The following is a 25565-nucleotide window of genomic DNA, read 5'->3' on the forward strand; positions in this document are numbered from 1 at the left end:
TAAAATGATGCAAGTCATGTCGGATTGTGTTTAAAGAGGAATATATTCCAATCTAATTGCGATTAGGATATATATTAGGGCGGCTGCTTGAAAACACACGCACACATATACACACATATATATACTAGTTGAGGACCAACGTGCGATGCACGTTTGCTTCGTTCTACTGTTAACTGTTTAGTTAAGTTACAAAAATTTGTCAGCAAAAATATTACACAAATATAAACAACAAAATGAGTTATGGATTTGTTTTTTTTTGTCTAGGTGTCATTCAAGCTCAGGTCCATATTGGATAGGAGTGATGGAGATAACATTGAAGTTTTTGTGTTTTTGTTGGTTGAATATTTCTGGGTCCACAGCAAGTTGAATCATCCATTGATTTTCTGAAGGTTCTGATGCTATTTTTTGTATAAATGGTAAATGTTCCTGTGTAGTAAATATTTAGTGAGTTTAGATAATTAATAAATGTAAAAATAATTTATATATAATTTTATTTGAAAATTTTGTGAAAAAGAATAAAGTTACCTCTCCAGTATGATTCATGAAATCAATGGCTGAATGACCCAATGCTTGTTCTGCAAGTTCATTGAATATAACAGCTGCTAATTTTCCTGTCCCATCATCAACTTCAACATATGCTCGACAACTGTAAATAATAAAAGTATTATTTTTTGTTAGTATTGGTAAAATTAATATGTGAATAATTTTGAAATGAATTGTTAATTATTGAAGTAAAAAAAATGTGTACCGTGGTTCAGCAACACTTTGATGTTTGCAGTGGTAACAGAGAAAGCTTTCATTATGGTCATGCCCAGTTCCTTTGTTACAATTGATGCATGACATATAGAAGAAGATTTGGTCCAAATTTATGATATTTATCTTTGCTTTGATCCAGAATTTTGCTTTCTATATTATATTAAGAACAATATTTTGTTTAATGAGAAGGAATATAAATATAAATATGATGTTAAGAAAAATAATTTACCTCCATTGGTTGCAAACTTTTTAGTAATGCAGCAACATCACAATTTTTTGTTATTTGTCGAATACCAACTGACGATAAAGATGTGGATGGGTATTTTAATGATTTTGCAATTATGACTTCAAGTCTTGAATCATTGATTGCAATCCTAAAAAAAGAAAAAAAGAAATTATAATTGGAACATTTTTAACAGATATGTCAATAAAAAAATATTGTAATTAATATGAATTACCATCTTTGCAGCAGTTTTGCTTCAGGGATAACAGGATTGATTGTAAATGCACTTGCTGGTCGAGATGAAAGAGATAGTCCTGTTTCGTTAATATAAATAATTGTTAGTTAAAAAATGTAAGATTTAAAATAAGAATTAAGAATTTGAATTATTAGAATTACCATTGTAAGAACGAACTTTGAGCTTTGTTGCAAGTAGAATTGGTTTTGTTTCGATTATTTCAGAAATTTTTTTGCATTCGTCTTGAACAAAACGTCCCCACATAGTCAACGAGATAGGATTGAAGCTACATGATATGAAAGGAGAAAATTAAAAAGAATTTAAAAAGTAAAGATTATAAAAAAATTTTCAAAAATTAAAAAGGGGAAAAAGAATTTACCTTTGATCTATAACATAGATTTCTTGAAGAGTAGCTGGTCCATTTGTTAATGTTATTTCTTTTGGAGGTTTGATGTGAAGAGCAACTGCTAAGAGATCTGATTAAAAATATTGAAATGATTAGCTGTTTAGGAAAAAAAAATTAAAAAATGATAATAATTTACCTATTTCTGCAATTGAATCTTTATAAGCATCCAACTCGTTAATGGGAAGGAGGTTGTACTTTGGCATCTCTACTTGTTGTTCATTTTCTGGAATCTCTTCGATGATTGTTTTTGCATTTATAATCCATTGGTATTCATGCGACTCAGTTTTATATTTAGGATCCAGTAGTTTGACATATGCGTTTATAATATAGTAGGATCAAAACATCTGAAGAGAGTATTCTCTTGAATCAATATCTTTTCCGAACATTGTTGCTTGCAGACGATTTCCCTATATTATATAAGAAAGTATTGGTTGTTAGTTTTTATAATAAGTAAGGAATTTGTTTTTAAAAAAAAGTAAAAAAATTTTACAAGTAATTATAATTACATAGAATGTATAAGATATGTTATATAAAGTATATATATATATATATGAGTATATTTGTAGATTAAATTGTAAGTAGAGAAAAAAATATTGTACCTGTTCATCTACCAACATTAAATTTTGGTATTTTATTGATGAGTGTTGCCCAACTCGTTTAGGGGATTTTTCAACCACGAGCATCTTGATTTTCCAGTCCCTTGTCTTTGGAGTAATATTTTTAATTGATGTATAAGTGATCCGCATTTTGAAAACTGATAAGCCAAAAAGAAATGAAGTCTATAAACATAAAAGGAAAGAAATGGAATTAATTAAACTGTAAAATAAAAACTAATAGAAACTTATATGTATTAATTAATTAATAAGAATAAATTAATAGAATATTGGAAATATAAAAAAAAAAATTGTAGGAAAATTTTAATCTATTTATAGCAGTTAAAATTAAATATAAAAAAAAAATTTGTTACCTGCATAACATCAGTCAGAGGAGGCCAATGTTAATAAGTCTATGTAGACAATATTTTTTGTGCAGTTTTTTTCTGGTTCATCAGTTGAGATTGGTCGTATTAGAATCTTGATTGCAGAAATAGTCTTAGCTCTTGATAAAGCTACATATAATTGTCCATGTGAGAAAACTGGATGTGGCAAATATATCCCAACAAAATCTAATGTCTGTCCTTGTGACTTGTTTATACTCATTGCAAAGCTTAGTTTAACAGGGAATTGAGTTCGTTTGAATGGGAAACCACTGTTTTCATCAGGATTTGGTAAAAATGGAATTCTTGGAATAAAAACCTTTTTGCCACTGTGATGACCAACTGCAATTTCTGCATGAATAACATTACGATCAAAATTGCGACAGATTAGTCGTGTTCCATTGCATAGCCCTTCTGAAGGATTGATGTTTCTCAATAACATGATTGGACAGTTTTGTTTCAACAATAATTCATGTGGAGGAAGTCCATTTGGTGTTAAAGTATGTAAGAAATCTTCCATGACTGCCTGTTCAGATGCATCGATTGTTTCATCAAAACTGTAATATTGTTTTAACTCTCCAGGAAATCTCTGAATCAACAAAGTGTTTATTTCATCAACATAACTGTTTTTTGGTGTCAATATAGCTCGATTCATCATGCTTGAAATATTTGTTGAATAATCAGAAATATTATGAAAAACAGTATCCACCAAATGATCCAAAGAAGCAGCATCATTTTCATATGGAATTAACATGACTGCAGGAATTCTGATGCATTCATTAATTGTGATTGGTGGTAACCCATTCCCTAAATCCAATATGTATTTTGAGAAGTCTGGATCTAATCTTGCACGCATATTTTCAGTTAAACGAATTTTTGTCAATTTTGGCCATAGGTAGGAAGAAACTAAGCTGGCATCAATCTGTTGTTGTCTTGTTCCTTTTGGGACCACAGGTAGAATCTGACGAAAGTCTCCACCAAATACAATAACTTTTCCACCAAAAGATAATTCTGAATCATTAATATCCTTTAGCATTTTATCCAATGCTTCTATAGATTCTTTTCTTGACATAGGGGCTTCATCCCATATGATCAACTTTACTTTTTGTAGTAATCTTGCAAGTCCACTTTGTTTGCTGACACTACATGTGAGATTTTTGTTGGTATGTAGTGGAATTTTGAATCGTGAATGTGCAGTTCGACCTCCAGGTAAGATTGATGCAGCTACACCAGATGAAGCAGTTGCAAGAGCAATTAATTGCTTTGTTCTTGTTGTAGCAAGGAGTGCTTTGTATAAAAATGTTTTTCCTGTACCACCAGGACCATCAATAAAGAACATCGCAGGTTCATCTGACAAAACTTTTTGTAAGATAGAATTATAAGCATTTTGTTGTTCGCAATTAAGCAGTGTTGATGCGTGAAGATCTTCTTCTGGAATTGGAACAGCTAATTTATCATCAATTTCTCTAAACAAAAACTCATCTTGATCAAAATCAATGTTTTGGTTGATAAGATGGAACGAATTAATGTTTCTACCCATTGATTCAAATATTGTGGAGATGGAGCGTAAAGTCTCAGTTCTAACAGTTGATGAAGAACTTTCAACTAATTGAAAATCAGCAGACATATCTTGTTCAAAGCGTTCCCAGAGATCTCTTGGATTTGTAGGATTACAGTAAACCAAAATTGTTGCAAATAGTCTTCTTAAACTGAAAGGCATTTGGTAAAGAGAGGCTTCATATAAGCATTCTTCTAAACTGTCATCTCTCTGTAATAAACCATACATAGTTGCAGCTTCACGAAATGTGGGGGCCAAGATACCATTGACAGTTTTGAGATGATCAAATGATAAAGGACCTCTTATATGATTTAATAACATCCGCAGATAATACCTTTCTCCTTCAAAAGGATTTGCTGTAACAATTCGACCTATCACAACCTGTTTTTTTCGAATAGTCCACATTTTGTATTGTTGGCTCCAAACATAAAATTCAGGAAATTCTTTATACAACAATTTTCTGGCATTCTGATCAACTTGATTTGTTGCGAAAAATTCAATCAGCATTGACTTTGCTAAAAAGTCAGAGTTTATCACATTTGTTAAGTTTTCATGTGCACGGAAAGTAACTTGGTGCTATTTTCAAGATGTAAATGTAAGCTATAGACTGCTGGATGAACCTCATTGATAATAAAGCCAAATATTCTCCACATAGCCTCTGGTGGAGTAATCCATCGAGCTGATTGAAATCTTTCAATTTCATCAATCTGTTGAGTGCTTTGTTCAGAAACCAGATTGAAGGCAACACGATCATGGCCTTTATAAATGTATTGGTAGAGATACTTGACAGCTTTTATTGTAGAACATATCTCAACATAAATATGGCAGTCAAACATTGCAAGTAAATAAGGGTTATATGGAACAACCCAACGATTATCTAAATCATGTCCTCTGATTTTGGCTGTTCTTCCATTGTTGCAGCGTTTGTATATTGGGAAGCAATCATTTCCAATAACAGTGTTTGAGACAAACTGTTTTGGGTAATTATTTTTGCAACAACCATGTTTTTTCATGCATACATTTGTTGGATTTAGAACTCCACATGGGCCATGCATCATATGCTTAATAACAGCTGTATAGAGATGTAAGTTGTTGTCTTTGTCAGGTAATTCAGCAGATACGATCTCATCAAAAGATTCTGGTGCGTATAATTTCCAATCTTGACGCAATATAATTAAGAAATGAGCATGTGGAAGTCCTCTTTTTTGGTGCTCAATAACATAAACATATGCTGAGATTTTTCCAAATATTTCTCGTTTGAATAGTTCATACTTCAGATCCTCTAATTTTGCTCTAAAAATTCGAGCAATTAAGTCAGGTCGATTTTGGGTTTCCTCATGTGGTAACAATTGAGTTGAGATCTCTTTCTAGTTTGGATTACATGTCATTGTCAAAAAAATATCTGGTTTGCCATATCGTTGAACTAAAGCCATTGCTTCTAAATATCTTTTTTGCATATCTCTTGGTCCTCCAATAAAAGATGAAGGCAAAATTATACGTTTCCCAATTCTTGAAGCATTTGTTTGTCCAAGATTAATGCTATCAACAATGCCTTGATATAATTCAGATCGAATATGTTGTTGATTGCAACGAAAATAATCTAACCTTGAAGTCTCTATCTTGATATACATGTCAACAACAAATTGTTGAAGAAGTCGGCCAGAGATTAGAAGAATAGATTTCAGATTTTCTCTGATTTGCAACTTGTAACAGTAATATTCACGGCAAGAAACAATGTGATCTTTTCTCTTTTTCTTTAAAACTACAAAAGCAATAAAAAATTATTTAAAAAAATACATACCAAATATATTAATAATAAGTTGTATAAAAAAGATAGGATAGAAAATTTAACCTTGTTCTTCTCTTCTGAGTAATTCTTCTGCTGATGTTGATTGATGAGGATCAATTAATTGAGTTGTGCAGTTATTGGCAAATACAGATGCAATTCTTTTGTTAATTCTTTGTATGCCTTGGTGCCATCCAATATCTCCGAGAGGAAACAACAGAGGATACTGAAGTGGATCATAGCATCCAAAATAATATTGAACTAAATGACTCCCGCCAACATGATTAAATACGAAAATATCACGAGGTGTTAAATGTTCTGAATCATCATTTTCAACCCAAATAGCTGCAACTTCTGATGATGTTGGGGCATTAAACACCCGTTGATCTAAACCAGGATCTGATTTTATACAGATTTTTTGATATTCTAAATTTGGTAAATCACCAATAGATCGAAAAAATGTTGAATATGGATTTACACGAAGGAGATCCATAAGTTGAGCAATAATAGAAGGATCCATTCTGATTGAGTCAACAATGCGATTCTCGAATTCATGTTCAATGTCATAGAAATATAGCTGCAAATTAGAAGGTTGACCATCTGAAGGAATCAAATCAGGGAGATAGTGATAAATTTGACCTTGAGCTCGAAATGTATATATTCCTCTGTTTCTTCGACATAAATTTCTATCAAATTTAACTCCAAAAGATGTGAAAGCAAATTTGTTGTTGTACGTTCGAACATATGTCCGAAATTGTGTAGATTCAGCAGTATTTGAAACAAACAGATTATAGAGTTGATCTGGAACATCATTTGTAACCAAAGAGATTGATCCATCAGCACAGCAGAAATTGTTTGTTTCATGAAAGAATCTTTTTGCTTTGCAATGCTGACAATGTGGCATATTTGGTAAATAATTTGCTTCAACTGGAACATTTTGTAATATCTGTCTATGTACAACATTATGACGACGTAATGTGCCTATTGAGTTGGGGTAAAGGAAAAACAAATATAAGAAATTTCATTAGAAATAATTAAATAATTTTTTTTCAATCAATATTTTAAATATAAATAACAATAAAATATAATGTTATTAAATAATTCATTTTATTTTTAGTTCTTACCAAAAGTACATCTTCGCATATTTTTTTGAGCACTTGATTGTGATTGATCAACAAGAAGAACCTATTTTAGAAAAAAAAATAATTATTGAAAGAGAGTAAATAAATAAAATATATGATGACAAAAAAGAAAAGTTACTAAACCTATTGGACCATAAGTTGTTCAGAAAGTTGACTTGTCTCTGTTGGTGCATTTGTTGACTTTTCTTTCGAGAAATTTACAGAATAACTTGAGGCAGTAGAAGAACTGTATGAAATATTTAATTGTGTAGATTTTTCTGAATTTTCAGCAAGGAGGTGAACATTTGGGCATACGCTAGGCTCTTCTGAAGAGGTCATTCCAAGAATGTTAAAATTACGGCGAGAAATTCTGGGCCTCTTTCCATGGTATTGTTGAATATTAGAATTTTCAATATTGCCAATAGGTTCGAGATGATCATTTGATGTATCATCGATTGATATAATCATTTGATCAATATCAGATGGCGTTGAATCTTGAAAATCAACCATATCTCTTTTTGAAACTTGTTTCTGACAATGTCTTTTTGTTGTTCTTTGCTGCAATTGATCTTTTTTGTTTTGTAGAAGATCTTTAGATGACATTTTTTTTGTTGATTGTTTTTGAAGCAGAATTTTATTTAATTATTTCCTGAAATAAAGATTTTCGAAATAAATAATAAAATTTTATCATTTGATATGTCAATAAAGTAAATTAAAAGTTCAAAATTTTAAATTGACAATAAATAAAAAGTTCAGAAAGTTTATTAATTGGAACAAAAAAGAACATATAATAAATATATTTATTTATAGTATATACTTTATTGAATAAAATATTACGTGCTAAATAAAGATATAATTTTAAGCATGGATTGAATAAATGAAATAATTTGTAATATACAAGGGAAAAAAATACTTACAGTTTTTTTAACTAACAGGATATTTGTTGATTTCAGATCTTTTAGTTGAAAATATAATCCCTATTTTTAAAAAAGAAAAATGTATGTTATTTTTAATAAGAAATATAATTTTTTAAATTTTTAAAGAGATAAAAATGTTTTAATTTGTTGCAACTAATTTTGATTAGAGATATTATAATAATTATTTGTAAATACAAAAATAATACAATTGATAAACGAAATTGCAAGAATTTGATCTTTAGTTGATATATAATAGTAAGAATAGTCATTTGTTATTATAATATCAAATTTAAAACATTAATAACATTCAAATGTTTTTTTAACAATTTATTTTGGAATTTTTAATTAATGAATTATATAAAAGAAGTGATAAAAATTTATATTATATAATAAGTTTGTATTTATTTTAATTTTGTTTTATTTATACATTTATTTTAAATGGTTAAATTTAATTAAAATAAAATGTAAATAGTTTAAATCAGAAAAAACATAAAATAAGGATGTTTTATTTTATAAATATTTACAGTTAAAGAATTGGTCATAAATGTCTTTTTTAAATTTATAGCTATAAATTTTATAGCTTGATAAATTCAAATTTACATAGAATCAATGTCTAAATATGGTATTATTTTTAAAATCACCATGTTCTATAGTGATTTTAAGATTAAAATTTGATCCAAACACCATTATTTAGATTGAAATCTATATTAAAATTTTTACTGATCATATGTTAATTAAGAAATATTTACAAAAAATAACATTTATATAATAACTATCATGAAATATGTTTGAAGAAATGAGATTGTTGTTAAAAAAACAAAATATTAAAGTATCAATGGACAAATAGAATGCAAATATTTTGAAAGGAAAAAAAATTTAAGGCATTTATAATTGTAATTGTATAATTAATATCTAAGAATAATTTGAGATTTATATATAGTATTGTGACAAAACAATATTTTATAACTGTTGGTATTTAATTCTATTACATAGAGGAACAAAATATTCATCCTTAAACAAAAATCCATCCAGAACATTAAAATTTATATGCAAAGATTTTATATTTAAATATTAAAGTTTAAAGAACATATTTATAAAATTTAAAATTTTTAAGAATTGGAAAGAACAAAAATAAAAAATAGAAGTTTATTTTTATTTTTATTTTTTTATGTTAATAAATGTTTTAAAGATATCAATTATTAATAAAGTTCTGGATGGATTGATGTTCAAGGACAAATAAATGTTTAAAAAAATACAAACAGTTAATAAGTGAAATAATTTTAAAAGAAATGTATAAATTTACTTTTGTTAGGAAATAAATTTCACATCAAAGAGATGATGTGTAAATTTATGAACTAACAAAATATAAAAGACAATTGTAAATATATACAAAGATTTTAAATAAAAGAACAATACATTAATATGTAGTAAATTTGTTATTTTTGAAAAATTTTCATAGCATTTGTTTATTAAAAAATTAAAACACAAATATGATAAATAGATTTTTGCATCATTTTAGCAAAAGCTAAAATAAAAAATATTTAAGACTAAATATGTACTATTAAATATATATTTATAAAAAAATAAATATTTAATATAATATTTAGAAATTTTATGTCAAAAGATTATAATGTTATTTAAATTTTGAATTTTTTGTTAATAAAAAAGGCCATATTTTTTACAACAAATAATGCATTAGATTTTTTTTTTTTTAAAGAAATATGTACCAATAAATATATAACTGAACACAAGATAAATGTTTAATATTAATAAGACAAATGAATACTTACAAATTTCTTACCAAATGATTATAATGTTATCTGAATTTTGATCTTCCTGTTGATAAGATAGTCCCTATTTTTGACAACAAATAATACATTAGAATTTATTTAATAAGAAAATATTTCTTTTAAATCTAAAGTAACATAAATTTCATTTATAGAAATGAAACCACCAAAATAAATGTGATAAATTTTATCTGAAATATAATCTAACTTTTTAAGCAAATAAATTAACAATTTATTGTTCCAGTCAAAATAATAAATTTTTGCAAATAAATTTTTTATAGTTTTATAAAGATATAGTTTTAAGCATAAATTGAATAAAGCAAAGAATTTGTAGTATATAAAGAAAAATAATACTTACAGTTTCTTTAGCTAGCACGATATTTGTTAACTGCAGATCTTTTACTTGAAAATGTAGTACCTATTAAAAAAAATGTATGTTATTTTCAAAAACAAATATTTATTTTTAAAATTTTTAAGGAGATGAAAAATTTTTAATTTGTTGCAATTAATTTTGACGAGGGATACAATTGATAACATTCAAATCTTTTTTTAAAAATTTCTTTTGAATTTTTGAAATAACGAATTATATAAAAGAAGTTATAAAAATTTATATTATATATTAAGTTTGTATTTAATTTAAATTTTTTTAATTCATACATTTATTTAAATGGTTAAATTTAAAAAAAATAAAATTTAAATAGTTTAAATTAGAAATAATAAAAAATTATAATGTTTTATTTTGCAAATATTTACAGTCAAAGAATTGGTCATAAAATGTTTTTTTGAATTTATAGGTATAAATTTTATAGTTTGATAAAATCAAATTTACATACAAATCATTGTCCAAATATGGTATTATTTTTAAAATCACTATGTTCTATAGTGATTTTGAGATTAAAACTTGACGGAAACACCATTATTTAGATTGAAATCTATATTAAAATTTTTATTGACCATATGTTAATCAATAAATATTTGCAAAAAATAACATTTATATAATAAGTCTCACGAAATATGTTTAAAGAAATGAAACTATTGTTAAAGAAACAAATTATTGAAGTATGAATGGATATATAAAATGCAAATATTGTAAAAGAACAAGAAAAATTAAGACATTTATAATTGTGTAATTAATATGTAAGAATAAATTGAGATTTGTATATAATATATACAATGATTTTACATAAAAGAAACATATAGTAATATGTAGTCATTTTTTTTTTTTTTTAAAGTTTCATAGCATTTGTTTATTAAAAAATAAAAGTCAAAATATGATAAACAGATTTTTGCAATATTTCAGCAAAAGGTAAAATAAAAAATATTTAAGATTAAATATGTATTATTATTTCAAAATTTGTTTATTATTTCAAAATTTCTTTTCAAAAGATTATAATGTGATTTGAATTTTGATTTCTTTATTAACAAGAAAAGCATATAATTTTTTTTAAATGTTATATTTTTAGATATAAAAAAATTTAGTTGTTATTTTTATTGTTATGTTTTTATATATTTTTTCTTCATTGAAATTGTTTTTTCACAGAATATAACATATGTCTAAAAATTTGAACAATTTATTCTTAACTTGAATCAACTTTGTTTTAGTTTAATTTTTTTACAGCAATATAATATTTTTTTCTAAATAATTTTTTTGGTTGTTGAAGTGTTTTTTTAATAAATATTTATATTTTAATTTGATTTGTTCCCCTTTTTTTTTTTGTGTACAAAAATAAAATGATAAGTTGTCATTTATTGGTATGAATTTTTTATATATTTTTCTTAAGTTACATGTAAAATTTTTACTCTATTTTATATTACTCAATATGATTGATCATTTTTAAGCTAATCATTGTTAATACTTATATAAATTGACAATATTGACTATTTTTATGGATTATTGACATATATAAAAATGAAATGTTATGTTCTCATTTATTATTCAATTTTATAAGTATATTAAATTATATTTGTATTTTTAGCTACATCTACAATTGTTTTTTCCTTTATATCACTCAATATTATTGTTTTATTATGTGTAAGACTTTTAGATTGAGTTTATTCATGTTTCAAAGATTTTTTGAATATTGAAATAAATGGCTACTCTAATAATTGATTACATCTGTGTTAAAAAAAATAAAAAGTTAAACATAAAGAAGACAAAAATACTACAACAATTGAAAATGGAAAGCATGAATAGATTTAGTCACCCATCCTACAAGTAGATTTACTTTTATAAATTTAGTTCATATTTAGTTTTATAAATATTCTTTTAAAAAGTTAAAAAAATAAAGGAAAATAATTTTACTTAACAATAAAATCTACAAAATGAAGAAAATAAATATGAAATCAATCTTATATTAATGTATAGGTGGTGGAAATGATGAGGAAAAAAAACCGAAAAAAAAAAAAAAGACAAATTTGAGAGAATAACATAAAAGTAATATTAAAAAAGTGTTAAAATTAAATTTCCCATAAAATTATCTTTAATTTAGAAAAATATGACATTTTCTAATTTTTTTTTTAAATTTAACTTATTTTTTTTAAACCTCTAAGATTCAATTGCTTATTCTTTATTTATTTTACTCTATTATTGTTTTATTATTAATTTTTTACCTTTATTTATAAATTTAAGAACTCAATATTTTATCTTATTTTTTAAATTGTTACTTTAGTGAATATTTTAAACAAAAAATTAGATATGATAAATTTTTTATATTTCCATAATTATTTAAAATATTTTTAAAATTATAATAAATATTAGTATAATAAAGATTGTAGATAATTCGAAGTAAATAAATATAATAAAAAGGTTAAATGATTAGAAGGAAATATTAATATGAAAATAATATTTAAAATTAATCTTCTTATACTAATCTATAAATGGTGTAAACGAAAAAAATAAAAACCAAAATCTAATAGAAAGCAAAATAGACAAATTTGAGAAAATACGGAAAAAGTAATTTTATAAGGGCATTAACATTAAAATTCCCATAAACTTATTTATAATTTAGTTAAAAATGAGATTTTCTAAATTTGTTTTTCAAATTTTACTTAGTTTTTAAAAACCTATAACATTTGATTTGCTATTGTTTATCTAATATATTAAAATAATATTTTTCTATTCTTTTTTTTTATTATCTTAGTTTGTTTATCTAATCTATTAAAATAATAATTTTCTATTTTTTTATTATTATCTTAGTTGTATTTAGAATTTTAACAACTCAATATATTTTTGTATGTTTTGAAATGTTACTTTATTGAATATTTTAAACAAAAAATTCAACCATTTTTATTGTGTATGATAATACTTTTATAATTAAATTTTTTATATTTCCATAATTATTTTTAAAATTATTATTTAAAAAGATAATAAATATAATTATGATAAAAAGTGTAGATAATTGGAAGTAAATAAATATAATAAAAAGTTTACATGATTAGAAAAAAATATTAATAAAAAAATAATATTCAAAATTAATTTTATACTAATATATAAACTGTGTAAGTAATGGAGAAAAAAACAAAAATCTAACAAAAACCAAAATAGACAAGTTTGAAAAAATAATAAAAAACTTATGTTATAAACCCATTCACATTAACTTTCCCATGAAATTATTTATAATTTAGTTAAAAATGATAATTTAAAAAAATTTTCTCTAAATTTTACTCAATTTTTATAAACTTCCAATATGTCAATCTTTACAATTTCTTTATTATATTAAAATACTATTTTTGTATTTTTTTAGTGAATATTTTAAACAAAAATTTAAATAATTTTTTTGTGAGTATGATAATATTTATATAATTAAATTTTTTATATTTCCATAACTATTTAAATTATTTTTAAAATCATTATTTAAATTTATATTAAATATAGTAAGATTAAAAGTGTAAATAATTAAAAGTAAATAAATATAATATAAAGTTTAAATGATTATAAATATATAAATATTTATATATATAATTAAAAATTAAAAGGTCCGTCTATAGCTAGATATATATCTATGTAAATATATATCTATGTAAATATATATATATATATATAGAAATATAGATATAAATATATAACTAAATAATCCGGTAATAAACAAATTATAGGAGGGCAGAAAAGTCATTTTGCTCTAATCCTAGAAAGCTCTATATAAGCCTCTCTAAACCTAACCCTAATATTTCGGCCGCCTCTCATCTTCCGTCCTCTCTCTCTCTCTCTCTCTCTCTCTCTCTCTCTCTCTCTCTCTCTCTCTCTCTCTCTCTCTCTCTCTCTCTCTCTCTCTCTCTCTCTCTCTCGGTCCCTTCTCGTTTCATCTTCCGTTGCCTCTCTCTCTCAGAGCTTTCATCTTGTTGTTTGATTTATCTTTGTGTTTTGTTCTTGTTTTAATATTTTGGAGTTTCGTTCGCAGCACTCATCTATTCCGTTTATTTGGGGTTTTTTTTTTTTTTTTTCTTTTGTGCGTTTAGATCTAGATTGTTGTTTAGAGTATAATCTAAAACTGTTTATTTGCTATATTTTTTGTTGTTTTTTCATACTTTCAGATGAACATTGTTTTTTACGGTTTTTCATTTCTTTTTTTCCTTTTAGATCTGAACATATTTGTTTTTGTTTGATTTTTTTTGTCGTGTTTTTGTCTTCGATTTTGTTGTTTGAAGTTTGAAATTTTGAGATATGTACAACAACTACGGTCACGATATGTACGGCCGTTGCCGCCGCCTCTCTCTCTCACAGTTTTCATGTTCTTATTTGATTTATGTTTGTATTTTCTTCTTATTTTAATATTTTGCAGTTTCATTCGCAGTACTCATCTTTACAGCAAGTTTTTTTTTTTTTTAACATTTAGATCTGTACAACAGATCTGTTGATGTTTTTATGGTTTTTCAATTTTCTTGTTTTTCCTCTTAGATCTGAACATATTTCTTTTTGTTTAATTTTCTTTGTCCCTTTTTGTTCTTGTTTTTGTCTTTTGTCTTATGTTGTTCTTATTGTTTTCGATTTTGTTGTTTGAAGTTGAAAATTTTCAGATCCGCTGGGTATGGCGGCGCGTAGCAGGCCACGACCACCGCGGAAGGTGTGATATTTTTCACCTATTTGGTTTTTCGGTTTTTTTTTTTATTTTTTTTATTTTTTTTATCTGAACGAAATTTTTGGTTTGTTATTTGGATCTGTGGGTTTCTCGGTTGAATCTATTGTTTGTTGGATGTCCCTCACATCGCCGCTCACATCCGCAGCAAATGGCCACCCGTGGAAGCGCACGGCCACGCCAAAAGGTGAAATTTTTTTCATTTGTGCATTTTTTTGGTGTATTGATGTATATTATCACTATACATATACTTTACATGTAGAGTGAAATTCTTCAATCCGATAGTTTTTTTTTCTCAAAAATTTAGTAACTGGGTTTTGTTTTTTTGACTAACTGCAGTTTTGTTTTCCTATTCTCAGCACACAACAACAAACCAGAAGATGAAATTTCAGAAGATTGAATTTGTATATGATGCGTTAAATTTTTTTGTTCGGTGTACTCTCTGTAAATAATAAAGATGTAAATATGCAAACATAGTTTTTATCTTTGAATTTTTTTTTTTTGCTGTAATACATCTACATATCATCTAATTACATAATGTAACAAATTCATTGATTCATACAAGACAGTTAATTTTTGCAATATACTGAGGAAAACAATAAAAACGTACCTACAAGTCAATTGCTGAGAGTGCAGAACGTAGTAGAGAGCCCCAACGAAATGAAATGTGAAAGAAATTTGAATATTTAAACTGCAGTTCCAATCAGAATTAACTGTAAAAATACAATATAACCAAACCGGCAAAGGAAAACGACACTGAGAACAACGAAGCAAATAATAAAAATAAGGGTAAAATCGGGAAAAAAAAAGAGAAAAATAAATCTGTCGGTGGGAAGTTAAAATGACAAAAACGGCTGTCGGTGGAATACAACTAAAACATAAGCTACCGTAATTGCCAAATAAACTGAAGGGTAAAATGGAGAAAAAAACGCTGGAGCGAAAAAAAAAAAAAGGGGGTGGGGGAAAAATATTTACTGTTCCTAACACTGTACATCGCGGATTCTCGTTTATATTATCACTATAGATATACATACATATATATATATATGTTTGTGTGTGTATATATACTAGTATAATTAAAACGTCCAAGGGACATTTGCCTAGTGGAGGAAAAATATAAATGTAAAATTTTTTCATAAAAGTAAATAATAGTATAAAAAAAATATAGCAATTGTATTAAAATAACTGTATGTTTGAGAAATTGGAACATACCAAGTTATCTTTTACAATAATAATAGATTGTGACATCCAAAGGCATGGATCATGGTCGAAAGCCCGATGTATAACCTTCACTGCTAAATCAACACAAAATGATAAAATATATATATATATATATTCATTACAATACAACATAAAGGTTTTGGTATTAAAGTTCTGCGGTGCCTAACAGTTACAGAAGAGCGATGTAATATCATAGCTGCGGCGCCTGAAAGCTACAGAAGAGCGATGTAGTATTATAAGTGTGGCGCCTGACAGCTACAGATATTTATAATATCGATAGTTTTAGCAAAGTTTCATGTCATAAGTTTAATACAAGCCCAACAAAAATATCAGTTCAAAACATAACTTAGTACAACACATGTGATAAGTTTAATACGAGCCCAACAAAAACATCAGTTCAAACTATGAATCCTTTGATGTTTTTTTACTCTGATCCATCATTTTGTGTCATCCTGTACAGCATCAATAGAGACGACATTAAAATTCTTGTACTGCTTTTGGTTGAGTCGATCGAGGTCTACTAAAAGTTCAATCTTCCAATCTTTCTGTAAAACTTGTGCCATAAGATTTTCTATATATGAAAAATGTTCCTGCAAAGGGAATTTTTAATTATAATTGCATAATTAATAAAAATTTAAATACCTTATATGCTGAAAATTTATGTGTTCTAAATTAACACAAATTTTTGAATGCAATGTTTTTAATTAAATTACTATGCATGTTGTAAATAAAAATAAAATTGACATAATAGAGAAGTATATAATAATCAATTTCAACGATTTTTGTTCTAATTTACTTTTAAAAGTTTTTTTAATATAAACCTCAATGTATTTATAGATAATGTATTAAATATGTTGAAAATTTTGAGATAGACTTTTCTACTCGCAACAATAAAGCGAATGGAAAATAAGAAGACGTACATCTCCAGTATGATTCATAAACTCAACTGCCGAACAACCGAATGCTTCTTCTACAATTTCACCAAACATAATAGCAGATAGTCTTCCTGTACCATCGTCAAATTCAACATATGCTTGGCAGCTATAAATTTGTTGGAAATATCATTTTAAGTTAGAATCAATAAAAACTATACATTAAATCTATTACATAAATTATCAAACAAAAGATTTGAAAGATACATACCGTGGTTGGGAAATACTTTGGTGTTTGCAGTGTTAACAAAGAAATGTATCATTGTAATCATATCCAGTTCCTTTATTACAGCCAATACATGACATGTAAAAAAATATCTGGTGCAAATCAACCACAATTATCTTCGCCTTTATCCAAAATTTTATTTTCTGCATCACATTAGAGACAATTTTTTAGAAGAATTGATTGTATAAATATTTGAATCTGTTACTAAGAATAGGATTTTACCGCCATGGGTTGCAAACTTTTGATGAACTCAGCAACATCACAATTCTTGATTATTTCCCAAATGCCAACAGAAGATAGAGATGCAGATGGATATGTCAAGCTTTTTGCAATAATACTCTTGAGTAGTAAATCATTAATCACTGCCCTTAAAATTCATAAAAACAAATACAACATAAGAAATAAAAATATGAAAATTTCAATATTCAAATTGTATGAAACAAATAATGACTTATTTGTAATGATTACCACTCTTGCAATGAAGTTGCCTCAGGAATAACAGGATTGATCATAAATTTACTTTTCGGACGTAATGATAGAGATAATCCTTCATTAGAAATAGGCATCATAATTAATGCAATCATATACAATGTAAAAGAAAATATAAGATTGTTAATTATTAAAAATACCATTATAAGAACGAACTCTTATTTTTGTTCCAAGTATAATTGGCTTTATCTCAATTATTTTTGAGATTTTTTTGCATTCATCTTGCACGAATCGACCCCACATAGTTAAACATATGGGGTTTAAGCTACAAAATTGGAATAAAAAAAAAAGAATTAGCAGAATATGCAAGAAATAAAAATTGAAACATAATTAAAAAAGAGTGAACTATTCAAAAAATATTTTACCCTTGATCGATAACATATATCTCTTGAATAGTTGTTGGTCCATGCGCTAAAGTTATCTCTCTACATGGCTTGATTTGGATTGCAACAGCTAAAATGTCTGACAAATAAGATTTAAGTTTTTAGTATATTGATAATTAAATATTCTAAAATAAAGAGTGAATTACCTATTTCTGCAATTGAATTCTTGTAAGCATCTAATTTATTGAATGGAATGAGTTGGTACTTTGGTGGCTCCAATTGTCCTTCATCCTTTGGAACTTCTTCAATTATCGTTTTAGCATTCAAGATCCATTGATATTCATGTGTTTCAATTATATACTTCAGATCCAATGGCTTCACATATGTATTACTGATGTAATATGACTGGAAAATGTGCAAAGTATCTTGTCGCGAGTCAATATCCTTATCAAATATCGTAACTTGCAGTTGATTTCCCTGTATAATATAAAAAATTGTAACAAATAATTTACAAAAAATAAATTGTAATAAATAATTGAGTATAATGATTTTCTTTGATTTTAAATTGTTTTGAGTTATATGTCAAATTTTTGTTTTTAAATGTGTTACAGGAAGATAACTAAATTAATAGAACATTATCGACATTTATATAAGGAAGCCAAAGATTTAAAAAGTCAAACATCAAAAGACCCAACAAATTAGTAGTAAAAAAATAAAAAATAAAAACAAAACTTAATAGATAGAATGTAAAAATAACAAAATCATTTACCAGTTTTTAATCCACTAAAAAAAATATAAGACAATAGATAGAAATAAATACTATAGCTCTGGATCAATCAATGTTAGGCTTTGGTACTTCACTGGTGAGCGTTGGCCTGTTCGTTTGGGTGACTTTTCTGCCACAATCATTTTGATTTTTCAGTCTCTTGTATTTGGAGTGATATCTTTTATCGATGTATAAACCGTCCGCATCTTTAAAGCTGTTCACATACAAAGATATTAAATGTGTAAGTATAGTAAACACAATACTAAATTAAAAAAAAAATTACAAAGAAAATTTAAGAGTATAATAAATTAAAAAACACAATACTAAATATACAGAAAAGAAAATTCTATTAAGTGCACAATGTTGTTGAAATAATTAAACTGAAATTATACAATCGAATCATTACCCATTTAATATTAATCTGAAGATGCAAATCTTAATAATTCCGTATAGACAATATTCTTTGTGCAGTTCTTTTCTGATTGTTCAGTTGACACTAGCCGTATTAAAATCCTTACTGTAGATGCAGTCTTTGCCCTTGATAAAGCCACATATAATTGACCATGTGAGAAAACAGGTTGAGGTAAATATATTTTAACAAAATCCAATGTTTGCCCTTATGACTTATTTATAGTCATTGCAAAACTTAATCTGATAGGGAACTGAGTTCGTTTGAATGGGAAGCTACTATTTTCATCAACATTTGGTAAAAATGGGATCCTTGGAATAAAGAACATTTTTCCGCTGTGGTACCCAACTGCGATTCTTGCATCAATGACATTTCGATCAAAAGCCTGACAAATTAGATGTGTTCTGTTGCATAGTCCTTCTGAAGGATTAATGTTTCTAAGCAGCATGATAGGACAGTTTATCTTCAGTAACAATTCATGAGGAGGAAGTCCATTTGGGGTTAGAGTATTTAAAAAATCTTCCATAATTGACTGTTCAGATGTATCTATTACTTCATCAAAGCTATAATATCGCTTAAGCTCTCCAGGAAATCTATGAATTAGTAATGCATTTATTTCATCAACATAACTGTTCTTTGGTGTTAATATGGCCCGATTCATCATAGCTGAAATATTTATTGAATATTCATGAATATCATGGAAAACAGCATCTATTAAATGATCCAAAGAAATACAGTCATCTTCGTACGAAACAAGCATGCCATCAGGAATTTTTATAGTTTCATCAACTGTGATTGGTGGCATTCCGTTGCCCAATTCTAACACATATTCTGAAAAGGCTGGATCCAATCTTGCTCGCATATTTTCAGTCAAATAAAACTTGATCAATGTAGGCCACAAGTAAGAAGAAACCAAACTGGCGTCAACATGTTCTTGTCTTGTTCCTTTACGAACCACAGGTAAAACCTGGCAAAAATCTCCACAAAAAAGGACAACTTTTCCACCGAATGTTAACTCTGAATCATTAATGTCTTGTAGCATTTTATCTAATGATTCAATATGTTGTTTTCTTGACATAGGGGTCTCATCCCATATAATTAACCTTGCCATACGTAGTAACTTTGCGATGGCACTTTGTTTACTGACACAACACATGCTATGTTCATCAATATCCAGTGGAATCTTAAAGCGTGAGTGTGCTATTCGACCTCCAGGAAGGATAGATGCAGCAACACCAGATGAAGCAATTGCAAGCGCGACTAATTTTCTTGATCTTACTGCGGCAAGAAGTGCCTTGTACAGGAATGTCTTTCCCGTCCCAGCAGGGCCATCAATAAAGAATGTAGCAGCTTCATTAGAAAAAACCTTTCCCAAAACTGAATTATAAACATGTCGTTGTTTACTATTAAGGGCTTCTGATGCAACAATATCTTCTTCTGGAATTTCAACAGCCAATTTATCATCGATTTCCCTAGATTCAAGTTGGTCTTCACCAAAACAAATGTCATCATCAAGAAGATGGAATGAATTAATGTATTTCCCCATCGATTCAAGTGTAAAAGAGATTGAGCGCAAAATTTGCATTCTTACATTCAATATAGAATCTTCAGTCGACCTAAAATCAACTGACATATCTTGCTCAAAACGTTCCCAAAGCTCTCTCGGATTGGTTGGATTACAATAAACCAAAATAGTTGCAAATAATCGTCTCAAACTGGACAACATTTGATATAGAGATGCTTCATATAAACAATCTTCTAAGCTACTATCTCTTTGTAGCAAACCATGCATAGTTGCTTCCTCACGAAATGTTGGAGCCACGACACCATCAACTGTCCTAAGATCTTCAAATGATAAAGGTCCTCTTATATGATTTAGCAATATTCGCAGATAATACCTCTCACCTTCAAATGGATTTGTTGAACAATTCGACCTATAGCAGTTTTTTTTTTTTTTCCGACGAGTCCACTCTTTGTATTATTGGCTCCAAACATAAAATTCTAGAAATTCTTTGTACAACAATGTCCTGGCATTTTCATCCACTCGGTTTAATACAAAAAATTCCGTTAACATTGATTTTGCAGACCGATTAGAGTTGAGAACATTGATTAAGTCTTCATTTGCTCGAAAAGTTACTTTGTGTTGATCCTCAAGATGTAAATGTAAGCTATATACTGATGGGTACATTTCATTAACAATGAAGCCGTATATTCTCCACATAGCTTCAGGTGGAGCAATCCATCGGGCCAATTGGAATTGTTGGATTTCATCAATTTGTTGATTGGTTTGTTCGGAAACCAAATTGAAAGCAACACGATCATGCCCTTTGTAAATGTACTTATAAAGATATTTGACTGCTTTTATCGTAGAACAAATCTCGACATTAATGTGACAGTCAAATGTTGCAAGCAAATATGGATTATATGGAACGACCCAACGGTTATCCAAATTATGGCCTCTCAGTTTGACAGTTCTTCCATTGTCAGAACGCTTATATATTGGGAAGCAATCATTTCCAACAGTCGTACCTGATGCAAAACTTTTTGGATATTGGCTTTTGCAACAACCATTTTTTTTTATGCAAACATTTGTTGGATTCAACACTCCACATGGTCCATGCATCATATGCTTGATAACAGCATTATGCAAGTGCAAATTTATATTTTTATCAGGTATTTCTGCTGATACAATCTCATCAAAAGATTCAAGCGCATAGAGTTTCCAATCCCTCTGTAATATAATTAAAAAATGCGCATGTGGAAGACCTGTTTTTTGGTGCTCAATAACATAAACATATGCCGAGACTTTTCCAAATATATGTTGCTTGAATAATCGATCCTTTAATTCTTCTAATTTTGCACAAAAGACCCGAGCAACCAAATCAGGCCTATTTTGACTCTCCTCATGCAGGCGCAATTCATTTAAAATTTCTTGCCAGTTTGGATTGTACGTCATTGTCAAAAAAATGTCTGGTTTACCATAACGCTGAACTAAAGCCATTGCCTCCATATATCTTTTTCGCATATCTCTTGGACCTCCAATAAATGACGAAGGCAGAATAATCCGTTTTCCAACATTAGAAGCATCAGTTTCCCCAAGTGTAATGGTATCAACAATACCGTGATATAACTCAGATCGAATATGTTGTTGTTTGCTACGAAAATAATCTAATCTTGACGTCTCGATCTTAACATACATATCGATAACAAATTGTTGCAATAGGCGACCAGACAATAACAAAACTGATCTGACATTTTCTCTGATTTGTAACTTGTAGCAATAATATTCACGACACAAAACAATTGGATCCCTTCTTTTTCTGTTTAATGCTGCAAAAGTTGTAGAGGAATGAAATATTACAAAATTGGATGTCTATAAACTAAGTACAAAATGAGAAGATTAAGATTACACTATAACCTCGCTGTTCTCTTCTAAATAATTATTCTGCTGTCATTGATTGGTGAGGATCTATTGATCGGGTTGTTTCGTTACTTGTTAATGTGCTTCCTCTATTGACCCTTTGAATGCCTTGGTGCCAACCAGTATCGCCAAAGAGGAAATAACAACGGATACTGAAGTGGTTCATAGCAGACAAAATAATATTGAACTATATGACTTCCACCAGAATGACTAAAGACACAAATGTCTCGTCCTCTTAGCTGATCTGCATCTTCATTTTCAACCCATATTGCTGCAACTTGTGAAGATGTCGGGGCATTGAATACACATTGATCTAGACTAACGTCTGATCTTATATGGATTACTTGATTTTCCAAATTTGACAAATCATCAAGAGACCAGAAGAACACAGAATATGGATTGATGCGAAGAATATCGATGAGTTCAGCTATAATTGATGGATTCATTCTGTCTGAATCAGAAATGCGATTTTCTAATTCATGCTCCGTATCATAGAGATACAATTGAAGATAAGAAGGACGACCATTTAAAGGGATTAAATCATCGATATAGTGATAGATCTGTCCCTGAGTTCGAAAGGTATAAATTCCTCTATTCCGTCTGCAAAGATCTTTATCGAATTTAACTCCAAAAGATGTAAATGCGAACTTGTTATTATAAGTCCGAACATAGGTCTTAAAATGCACAGATTCATCTATGTTAGACATGAAAAGATCATAAAGTTGATTAGGGACAACATTTGTGGCCAAAGAAATTGTCCCATCAGCACAACAAAATCCGTTCATTTCATGATAGAATCGCTTTGCTTTACAATGTCTGCAACAAGGCACATATGGCAAAGAATATGCTTCAGATGACACGATTTGTAATAATTGCCTAAGTCCAGCAGAGCGACGATGCCCCTCACTTATTGAGTTCAAAAGTGAATATAAGATAATAGGTGTAAACTCATCGATTGTTCTTTGAATGATTTGACCAAGGACACTACTGGAAGAGTGGCAAGAGTTGACAATGGAATCAGAAGAATGAATAATATAATTATACTGGTTTCTTACCCCTACAAGGTGGCGGTATACTTGTTTCAAAACTTGACTGTTCTCGAACAACACATGGAGCCTATTTGAATAGAATGTTCCCAAATTTCAATGAAAAAGAATAGAAGGATGTTTGAATACGAAAGATAACAAAATAATTTCAGGAAAACCTGTTGAATCAGAAACTGATTAGAGACGGTTGTTTCATCTATGTATGTATTTCCTGATTTACGTGTAAGAAAATCCATAGAATCACTCGAACAATTAGAACGATATGTCACATCGTTTAATGATGAAGTTGCATATCTTTCTCTCTGTTTTCTACGGAGTTCCTCCTTTTTCTCTTCTGGTAAATCTTTATACGGGATATTCTCCACACTTTGTTTTCTATGATCTTCAAAACATAGTCTCCAAACTTAACTTTTACAAAATTAATATTACTATTTCAAAACAAATGCTACATAATTTATTAACACAATCTTACCACTTCTCATTATGTTAACGAACCAAATGATTCTTCCAAAAGATGGATACTGTTCCACACAACCAAAACTAAATGAATAAATAACAATTGCTTTATGCGAAATCTATACCTCCATGATGCATTTTAAATGCTATAAATAATTTCGTTGATTCATATGTTGAAAAATACATACAACCAAATTATTTATACTTTAAATCAATAAGGAAATAAAGATAAGAAAATAACACATGGAATGAAAAAATACCATGAAAATGGAACTTATAAAAAGTATAGATCGATATCACATATCAAAATTCTTGAATAAAATATTTCTCAAAATTAATTTGTCATTCAAAGCAAGTACCCACCAAAAAATTATAAGTAGGAACCAGCAAAAAGAGATATATAATATATATATATATATAAAGGCACTTACAGGTCTTGAAATAAATAATAGAGAGTCTTTTATATATTTAGATCTCCTGATGAGGACAATTCCTATTTAGACACAAAAGGCATTGTAAGTTTTAATTGTATTATATATATATATATATACACAGGCAGATTATGTGTAGGTAGATTTTCCTTACCATGAAAAAAGAAATAAAACTAAGGAAATACGTACCTTCTGAAACAAAAACCGAATCAGCTATACGAGACCAAGTTAGAAGTGAACACAAATGAGCCATAAAGACCGTTTTAAGGTGCGTGTTGTCCTCAATCATCCAGACGTCCTATCACCCTACAAAACCACTGCTACAACCAAATCTTTCTGCAGATTCATGATGACTTATAACCTATTACTATATACCTTTAGTCATATTTGTATGATGTCTGCCCAATTACTTGACACCATTGTTTTTATTACAGAAGACAAAATTTAGTGGAAGATGGCAATACACATGCAATTTTTTTATTATTAATATTGTTATAATTGATTGAGATAAAGAAGTTTTATATAAAGACTTTTTATTTAAATCTATGACATAGATTTAATTTTACTTGTGTAGGTAAGTGTTGAAAAGAATGTCATGAGTCAAGAATGTCATTACTCTTTTTATAAATGTCTCTCCGTTAAATTATCATCTAAAATTCTAATAGATATGTCTTCCAAAATCATTCTTTAAATCTAATGCGATGTTAAGGTTATATTCTTTTAATAATAACAATTTAATTTAGTCATACAAATATGAGAATTAATTACTAGTTAAATATATTGACATACAATTAATTTGTTTATTAAATTATTTTTTTATAGAAACTAAATTATTTGGAGTGATAAAGTCTGGAAATTGATATATTAAAACTTAGTTCAATAATTTATTTCAAGAAGTTGATGTCTAATGTCAACAACCAAGTTAATTTATATTATATAGATGTATATCTATATATTAACTATACATGATGATGATAAGATCAAAACGAAACGATCGATATATATCAT

At 27.8% G+C, this 25565-nt stretch overlaps 2 protein-coding genes and 1 long non-coding RNA gene across 3 annotated transcripts; 1 reads left to right on the top strand and 2 right to left on the bottom strand.

Annotated features, from left to right (window-relative positions):
• Nucleotides 1-2597: 2597 nt before the first annotated feature.
• On the bottom strand, nt 2598-4559 carry LOC122278565 (ATP-dependent DNA helicase PIF1-like). The gene has a single exon (XM_043088743.1). It carries the CDS (start codon nt 4557-4559, stop codon nt 2598-2600), a length of 1962 nt encoding a protein of 653 aa, XP_042944677.1.
• Nucleotides 4560-4696: 137 nt separating this feature from the next.
• Nucleotides 4697-6844, bottom strand: LOC122278566. The gene is made up of 3 exons (XM_043088744.1): nt 6007-6844; nt 5760-5916; nt 4697-5447 (listed from the first exon to the last, which is right to left on the bottom strand). The coding sequence occupies exons 1-3, from the start codon at nt 6842-6844 to the stop codon at nt 4697-4699; spliced, it is 1746 nt and encodes a 581-aa protein (XP_042944678.1).
• A 7846-nt stretch (nt 6845-14690) lies between these two features.
• On the top strand, nt 14691-15390 carry LOC122278131. Its single transcript, XR_006229298.1, has 2 exons — nt 14691-15024; nt 15197-15390. It is a non-coding gene; the product is annotated as an uncharacterized LOC122278131 (long non-coding RNA).
• Nucleotides 15391-25565: the final 10175 nt, after the last annotated feature.

Source organism: Carya illinoinensis, chromosome 10, assembly GCF_018687715.1.
Source record: "Carya illinoinensis cultivar Pawnee chromosome 10, C.illinoinensisPawnee_v1, whole genome shotgun sequence".
Classification (NCBI taxonomy): domain Eukaryota; kingdom Viridiplantae; phylum Streptophyta; class Magnoliopsida; order Fagales; family Juglandaceae; genus Carya; species Carya illinoinensis.

Excerpts from the sequence above, each read along its gene's own strand:
- LOC122278566 (XM_043088744.1), bottom strand. The coding sequence starts at position 6,844 with ATGCCACATTGTCAGCATTGCAAAGCAAAAAGATTCTTTCATGAAACA. Across the intron at positions 5,917-6,006 it reads ACTCAGAAGAGAAGAACAAG|TTTTAAAGAAAAAGAGAAAA; the intron begins GTTAAATTTTCT and ends TTGCTTTTGTAG. Across the intron at positions 5,448-5,759 it reads ATCAAGATAGAGACTTCAAG|AGCAAAATTAGAGGATCTGA; the intron begins GTTAGATTATTT and ends TCGAATTTTTAG.
- LOC122278565 (XM_043088743.1), bottom strand. The coding sequence starts at position 4,559 with ATGTGGACTATTCGAAAAAAACAGGTTGTGATAGGTCGAATTGTTACA.